This window comes from Anthonomus grandis, chromosome 10 (assembly GCF_022605725.1).
Source record: "Anthonomus grandis grandis chromosome 10, icAntGran1.3, whole genome shotgun sequence".
NCBI classification, from domain to species: domain Eukaryota; kingdom Metazoa; phylum Arthropoda; class Insecta; order Coleoptera; family Curculionidae; genus Anthonomus; species Anthonomus grandis.
Window position 1 is genome coordinate 7,095,210 of NC_065555.1, and position 8,969 is coordinate 7,104,178.

At 31.3% G+C, this 8,969-nt stretch overlaps 1 protein-coding gene across 1 annotated transcript; it reads left to right on the plus strand.

Moving 5' to 3' along the window:
* Positions 1-8,437, plus strand: LOC126741512 (uncharacterized). The gene is made up of 7 exons (XM_050447933.1): positions 1-406; positions 3,816-4,029; positions 4,784-4,903; positions 4,958-5,087; positions 5,500-5,813; positions 7,538-7,719; positions 7,785-8,437. The coding sequence occupies exons 1-7, from the start codon at positions 290-292 to the stop codon at positions 7,998-8,000; spliced, it is 1,293 nt and encodes a 430-aa protein (XP_050303890.1). The 5' UTR covers positions 1-289; the 3' UTR covers positions 8,001-8,437.
* The last annotated feature ends 532 nt before the right edge of the window (positions 8,438-8,969 follow it).

Genomic DNA, 8,969 nt, shown 5'->3' on the forward strand with positions numbered 1-8,969 from the left:
CACTTTCACTGCCTTATGTTGGTATTACAGGTCAAATTTTGTCTATTTTTGGATGTAAACAAAAACAAGGGGCGGAAACAGAATAATGAAAATAAAAATAAGAAAATTATTTCCACAATAAATCCGAATAAATCGGCCTTTGTGTGTGTGTGTGACGTTCATTGAGAACACGAACCCTGAAATAAATAAATGGTGAAATTTGCTGATGCGTTTCCGGATATTCTAAATATAAATTGGTAAATGAACAATAAAGCTTTGGCGCTTTTGGCACAGTTTTTCAGGAGCCACTATGAGACTACCAAGAGAAATTTTGGAGAAAATTTTCCTCTATTGTGATGGCATAACCCTATTGTATGCTCGAATATCTTGTGAAGAGTTAAGGGATATAGTTGATTATTTATCACAGGTAAATCATAGTTTATAATACCTACCTACATACATTACCTGTATAGGTATATTATTTAGTTGTTACTGGCAGACTTTTGTTATAGACTTTGTCAGTTCTCAGTGGCGTGCAAACAATGTAGGCAAAAAGGCATTGCCTACCCTATAATATTTGCAATACCTTGCAATATTTGTAAAATTAGAGAAATAAATTACAATATAATATTCACTTCTTCCTTTTATCAAAAATATCAAATATCATTTTCATCTGCATTATAAAGCAAACACAAACATTTCCAGGAATCCAAAATAGGGCAATCTTGCTTTTAAGTGCACTTGCTATTCCCCATGTAGGTGGCCTATCTGCGGGCTTCGTAAGGTGGACATTGTCTTGATATGAAAAATATATGGAGATGCGAAGGCAGCACCTATTATAGCGCTTATACGCGACAAGCGAACAAAATTAATTAAATAAGATTTTGTTCTAAAAAATTACCACGTGTAGTACAGACTCGATGGGCCTATAACTCCAGAACTGTAAATGTAATTTTTAGTGAGCTTTTTAATTTGAAAAACCTATTTAATGATATGCTTAAAAATCAATCAAACTGGGATGGGGAGAATCTTTCGGCAGCTAGAATGTATTTATTGACACTAGAAGATTTTCAATTCAATTATTTTTTGGAAATTTTCAATTAAATATTTGTTCAGACGGATGTACTATGATATAACAAAGACTGAACAAAAGGAGTGCTCATTTATTATATATGAGAGATAATACAGATGAAAACTATATAAAGTTTTCTCGCCTTAGGTCTGAATGCAAACGTATGTCTGATTTGTGCTTCCGACAATATGTTGAAGGGATAGATTCCGGCTTACAGAATGACCCTAAATCATTTTGGAAATATATCAATGATAAGAGGTCCAATTATACCCTTCCCAATACCCTCTTTTATGGTGACAAGCAAGCGTCCAGTGGTTTGGATATTGCAAACATGTTTAAAGAATTTTTCCAAACTGTTTATTCTCCTGGTATTGATAATAATCAGCTGCAAAATGGTCCCGCTAATGGTTTAAATTTAAACATTACTAAGATCTTAACATATGATATATTTGAAGGTATTAGCTCACTCCCTAACAAGATTACTGGAGGCCCAGATGGGATTCCGAATTTTCTCTTGAGGAAATGTGTATGTACTCTTGCCATTCCTTTATCTTTGTTATTTAATGCTTCCTTACAAACATCTACATTTCCAATTGCCTGGAGGGAAAGTTTTATTGTGCCATTGTTTAAAGCTAGCCATCGGGATGTCATAGATAATTATAGAAGTATTTGCATTCAATCTTCAATACCTAAAATTTTTTTGATAGCCTTATAGCTAATCAACTTTCTTGGTTATGCAAAGGCTTAATATCAGATTCACAGCATGGGTTTTGCAAGAATAAATCTACTGCCACTAACTTGATCTGTTACCAATCTGATCTTATGAGTAAATTAGAGGATCATAAACAAATTGATTCTATATACACCGATTTTAGTAAGGCGTTTGATCGTATTGATCATCAAATTCTTCTGTCAAAACTGATCTCTGTAGGGTTTCATGTTGATTTTGTGAGTTGGATTAAAAATTCTTTAACTGGCCGTATTCAAAGGGTCAGGGTAGGTGGACATCTTTCTGATCCTATCAGCGTAACATCAGGTCTCCCTCAGGGAGGGCATACATCACCCTTATTATTTAATTTATTTATTGATGATATAGTTAACTGTTTCCTGTATAGTCAGTGTTTGATGTTTGCAGACGACTTAAAATTTTGGAGGGTGGTTGGTGGTATTGTGGATCAAGAATTACTACAAGCAGATATGGATCGCTTAAATAATTGGTGTGAACAAAACAATCTTATCTTCATTTAAATATTAAGAAATGTTATGTTATTAGTTTCACTTGCAGGATCAACCAGTTTCAATCCAATTACTTCATTAATAATGAGCCACTGAATTATGTTGCATCTATTAGGGATTTGGGAGTTATTTTTGATGAGAAACTCACATTTATTGATCATATTAATTCAATTTCTGTAAAAGCATCAAAATTGCTAGGGTTTGTTATGAGAAACTGTTCATATTTCTCAGTCTCTTCATCAAGAAGGGTTTATTGCTCCCTAGTAAGAACTATATTGGAGTACTGCTCTGTAGTTTGGTCTCCATACCACCAGATTCATATCGATGCTTTAGAAAGAGTTCAACATAAATTCCTGAGATATTGTGCTCATAGAACTTTAACTGTTATTGAGAACCATGACTATTCTTATATTGAAAGTCAATTATCTATTCCGACACTGTCGCAACGCCGTAATATTTCTGCTGCTTGGTGCTAGTTTTATATATAAGATCGTTAATAGGCTTATTGATTGCCCTGATCTGTTGGGTCGGATACGATTTAATGTTCCTCATCACGGGTTGCGCCATAATGTAACCTTTAACATTCCATTCCACAGAACATCCTATGGAATTAATAATCCTATGGATAGGTATATGAATTTGTTAACATAAGTTCCTTAATGCATCTAAAGAGGTCACTTACTTCATAATTGTGCATAAAATTTTATATTTTCATTCTTGCATATAAATTATTAAGGTTGTTTCTAGTATATGTAGTATAGGTGTTTTTTACTTTGGTATTAATTTTTTAAGTAGGTTTAGATTATGACAGTTGTTTATGTAAATATTATTGCTTTGTAAAATTTACAGTTAATGGGGTTTTCCCGTATTATAAATAAATAAAAATAAATAAATAAATAAATATAGTACAGTCGAAACTATCTGATATTGGCTATTGTATTAAAAAAAATTAGAGTTTCAAAGCATTTTTGGAGAATTTCTTCATAGAATTCGAAAAAAATATATAGTAAATGTGTGAATGCTTATGGCGAACCTCGAAGAAAACAAAATATGGATGATGCTAAAACGCATTACAGGCGAATTTTCAGAGAAATAGTTGACAACATCAAAAGCGAAATTGGTGATCGCTACAGGGAAATTAGACTATTAGATTTTTTCTGTCTTTTGGATTCTGAATGTTTCGAAACTTTTAGAAATAAATTTCCAAATTTCCAAATTATTGGAAATAAATTTCCAATAATTAAAATAACATTTACTATTTTAAAAGCGTACTATTTTAAGCAAATAGTATCCCGGACATCCCGATTTGAGGAATCTACTATTCTATGTACAATTTCTTTTTCGGACACTCTATATATTGGACACCAACTATTTATTCAATACAGATGGTTATTTGCAAAACAGGTGGCAGAATATTTTTAATTCATATTTTACTGAGAACATGACGTAAAAAAATATAGAATATTATAGAACTATTCAACGAGACCCTATATCTGCATTTAAATAAATAAAATTATATTTATCACAGAAGACTCGCATCTGGGAATGGTGCTGCAATGAAGAAATACCATCTGAAGAACTGGTTGATTATTTTCCCACCTATCATAAGCTGGGTACAGAAAAATGGATGAAAATGTACATTCATTGGTATTCTTGGCACAGCAACAGTAACTGTTTCCTTGACCCAGTTCCTTGCCCTAATGAGTTCCAGCTTAAGAGGATTTCTTGTATTGCCGTCTCAAGTAAGTACCCATTGAATATTTTAAAAGATTTTTCTATAAAACATTTATGATTTTGAATACATTGATTGTCTTATAAATTGTTTTGCGGTTTTTTCAGGTTGAATTATTATTTTTGCAATTAATATTTAATTTTTTGAATTTTCGCTGAAAATCGACGCATGTCTAAGTCCCCGAGATTTATTTATCAACTCGACATACAGAGTAACAATTTGAAAACTTACAATGGCTATATCCGAGAAGCTAAAAAAATCGCAAAAAATATTTTTTTTAATGGGAAAGGGGAACCAAAATAATGTAATATATATCTAATTGTTACTTACCATTCACCCTCGGCTACCCCAATTTTATCACCTTATGATATTACCCATAGGACCTTATCTAAACGTTCTTAAAAAATGCTTTTCAATGTAACCCTTGAGAGCTACCTTCGATGTAGTAGTTTTTTAGTTTAATAGATAAAAAATTACTTAATTAAATTAAAATCGTACTTCTCATATTTGAAACTTATGAGGTTAGCATCCGATCGGTTATCACCAACCAAAATTGAGAATGCCGCATACATATGTTGGTTGCCACCGATCTGCTACTAGCTCGCAGTTTTTATGATCGTGGAGAATCTTAAAATTCTTCACGATATCTTAGACTGATACGCGGATGTCGGTCTGAGAATGGTAAAAATTTCAATTTTTTTGTCCGATGTATCCTTGTATTACCTGGGTAAATCATACATTATTCGAAACACGATTTTTTTTAGGTCATCATATTGCAATTGGTTCAGAAGATGGTAGAGTTAAACTATTTACCCGTAACTGGAACCCAGTGTTTGAACATAGAGTCGTAGCTGTAAAATTAACTAAAATATCGTTTATAGGATGTAAGTTCGCCAACGGTTGGTATTTTCAAATTTTTGGACAGTTTATTATTTCAGATAATGATTATAATGATGTAAACTTTCTTGACATCGGTTTATTGGTGGCGTTTCCCAAAGGACTAAGCATATTATCTTTTAATGGAGTTAGGAAATATCAGTATGATATTTTGGATATTATATCTCATAGGTAAGTCATTTAGTACTATACAGTATAAAAGGCAATAAGATCAATTTCCTTCCGCCTACTAAATATGTAATCAGTGGCGATTCGTGAACTTTTAATTTAGGGGACGCAAGTAAATGGTAATATGAATAAGCGATTAAAAAAGACTTTTTGGAGCATTGTCCTCTTAAAAATTCTGGTTTTGCACCAAGTAGAATTCATCTGTTTGAAACCTCGCATTATCAAGCAGAGTAAAACTGAATGTAGAAAAAAGAAAGTATTTAAAGAACAAAAGTGTGGAAGGAACAAAACCCTGATGTTATTTCAGATTCCTACATTTTTTTAAGCAGTATTATGTAGTATTATTTCACAATTGCAGTTTACCTTAGAGTAAAAAAAGGTACTCAATATGAAGGAATTATTCTGTAATTTTTAGCGTATTTGGAAACCATATCTGCATAGAAAAAATTGGAGGTCGAATGTCTATTGTAAAAATTACTAAGCAGTATGACTTCAAGGAAATTTGGTTTACTAGAGTCTACTCTCCTCATTGTATAACTGCTTATCAAATGTGGAACGGAAAGTGTACTTTCCTTATAAACGACAGTGTTATGAGTTTGAATTATAGCAAACCCACGCTGACTCCCATGGAGCAAATGGAAAAATTAATGGAAGTAAAGTTCGTCTCGACATTGATGTTAGACAGCAGAACGACCCAGATATTCAGGGATGATGTTATCATTAATATATGTAAGCCATTTTTTGTATATTATTTCATATTTTGAAAAAGTCATACAATCTTGCATCATACGATTTATATACATATGATTTATAGCTTAAATAAGAAGACAAGTTGATAAATATCTAGTGCAATTTTGAAGACAACATTTTTAAGGAATATTATAAGTTTTTATATCCTCAATATGCATCAAATCTATTGCATTGCCATCTATACATTGGCCGGAAATCTTAAAATTTAGGTTTTTATTGTTCATTAAAGTGAACAAATGTTCATTAATGAAAACTAGCGCGTGATATGGCAAAAGAATAGGTTAAATTCTTTTGTCATTAACTATTGTTAATTTGTTAATTCTATTTGCTAATTTATAACCTATTCTTTTGTCATTTTACTGTCCGTGCAAGCTTTTATTCTTTGAAACTGTATTGACTGGGGTTAAGGTTGTATCACACAGGTAGCTTATGCTTTCTTGGTGTGGATGCTGTATTTTTCCTCCAAAACCGGAGTGAATAGAGCTGAATACACAAATTGGTTGTTTGCTCCTGTTCGTGACCTCTTATGTATTTTTTTTTCACTTTTTCCTTTGGGTTTCTGGTTGCCCTGCCTTGAAGAAGCTAAAAAGCAGAAACACGTATCGGCATGTACCGTAATTTCCTTGTTCTGGTGCGTATCACGGAGTATCCTGTTAACCTACTCTTTTGCAATAATAATAATGATCTAGTTGAAGTGGATTTACTGACCGACAATAATAAAAGTCGAGATTTATCTAAATTGGTTAATGTTTCATCAAATACATTGGCCTCTTCAGGGCAAGTTTTGGACTCAGTCATTAAGTTAATACACAGACAAACATTTTGGCGTACGCGAAGATGACATATAATATTAATATTTATATTCTAAGCCAGTCTTCGAGATCTGTTAGATGTTAATGGTTAGCAAAATAGTATTTCTTTTTGAAAGTGTGAATCAACCAACTTCACTGCACTTTGTACCATTCAGTGCGATACACTCCCGTTATTGCTACCATCTGTACATACTGTGACCCTACTATATTATCTACCAGTCGTAATAAAAAAACTCTGAAGAAAAAAGTAAAATGTGTTGTTTAAAAAGAAAGTTAGCTCGGGGAGTTAAATGATAAGAGGATAAACTTTAATTGGGAATTTTTTTTGAAAGCAAATACTGTTGGTAATTCGCTAATGGTTGGCCGCCAAGATCGTCTGACTTGGCCCTGCTTGACTTTTATTTTTGGAGCCAATATAAACAAAACAAAATAGAAAAATTACAAGACAGTATTAGAACAACGATATCGTCAATCAGTAAGTGTTCTCAAAAGCAACAAATCGTGTGCTAAAAACAAAGAAAGTACGTAGAAAAGCCTGATGTTTTTAAAAATGTTGAGTAATTTATGATTTATTAAGATAATCGAATTATTAAATATAATGTTTGTACTAAAATAAAAAATAAAAATTCTTTGTTGTAAAACTAGGTTTGTTGCAAATTTTGTAAGTTGTTTAAATAAAAAATTATTGTGATGTAATAATATATGCGATCAACGTGTCGCTAACTGCCGATAGTATTTTTTGTTCAAAGATTTAGGTAGTGATTTTCTAGTTCAAGTAAAATATTAGTAAAAATACGTCTTTGTGTGGCAGTTTAAAGTCGACTTGGTATCTTCCTATGAAAATAATTGTGATTTTTTTATTCCTGCTGATAGATGAAATATTTTTTTTAGATAAAAATGCGGATAAATCAAAAAGACTTTTAGACATAGAGGATTATGTGGAAATCATTATTTTGGGAAAAGATAACCAATATAGTAAAAAAATATATAATATGTGGGATATATTCAGGTGTAGAATCACCTGTATTTATTTATACGGCAACAGTTTGCTCATTGGGACTGATATTGGAGTAGTAAGTAACCTTAATCTGTTTTATTAATTTAAAGCTAGAATCAATTCTACTTTCACAAATTTTAGGTATATTTCTATTCCTTAAGTAAGTGGAAAAATTTTGACATGAAGAATTACACCGAAAAACAAATAATCGGAAAACATCCGATAATATGTATTACCGCTATAGTAACCGGAAACGACCGTGATTTTTACATTTGTTCTCGATTCGCCATTCACAAAGTTGTCGGATGGACGCCTTGTTCATCTAAACCAAACATTTTTGCTGTTCCTTTTAAGTAATTTAATATTATACTTTTTTTTTAATTAAGTATAAGTTTGTTGTAGCTTTAGTATAAGTAGCACGATAGATAAACTATCAGACTGCTGGCCTATATAGCCATTTTATAATTAAATTATAATTTCATGTGATATGAAAGTATATATTTAGAAAAAAAAACTTTGCCCAAAGAGTCGTTTAAAATTAGTTTAAATTTTTTATAATTTATCGTTAATGGTAGTATTGTAACTAAAGATCATTTGATGATGATCATGTTTTCAAAAAAATCCTGAAATCAAATGACTAAACCTATTTAGTCATTTTGATGTTCAGTTAAACGTATTTTTAATTTTAAACATATATTTAAAATCTTAATTAAAATTATTTTTTAAATTAAAAAGCAACTTAAAAATATTATTTGTCTGAAAAAAGAAAAATTGTGTTAGGCTGTATTAGTTTATTTTGCATTGTATTTTCTATAAATAATTGTAATATGACTTTAATTTACATTTCTGAATAAGAAAGAATGTATATACTAAATAAGTTTGTCAACAATTAAAAAAGTAGCAATATAGGTTTTTTCACTTTCTGGGTGTATCTTTATTGCCCCTAACCTATGAAAAATATAGTTTAATTATCTCCCTTATTTTATCGCATTTTTGATTTTTGTGACAACACGGTTTACGGCCCTTGTTTTATACAAACCTCATACTGTCACATAAGTTAAAAGATCTTGATTGCGAGAGAGACATTACATCGTCTTTTGCTAAAGGATACTTAAGAATCGATGCCCATTCTATCTCTATAATAAAGTAATAAAAGAAGATATATATATTGTAGTGATCGACCGATATGATTTTTTTATTTTCAATTTCGTGTTTGTGACCCAATATCTTCAATATTGCGGAGGGTTGTTGGGTGGGGTCAGAAATAAATAAAACAGAAACCTGTTTACCTAAATGTCGATATTGTTGATTCTAGTTTGCCCACAG

Excerpts from the sequence above, each read along its gene's own strand:
- LOC126741512 (XM_050447933.1), top strand. The coding sequence starts at position 290 with ATGAGACTACCAAGAGAAATTTTGGAGAAAATTTTCCTCTATTGTGAT. Across the intron at positions 4,030-4,783 it reads TTCTTGTATTGCCGTCTCAA|GTCATCATATTGCAATTGGT; the intron begins GTAAGTACCCAT and ends GATTTTTTTTAG. Across the intron at positions 5,088-5,499 it reads TTGGATATTATATCTCATAG|CGTATTTGGAAACCATATCT; the intron begins GTAAGTCATTTA and ends TGTAATTTTTAG.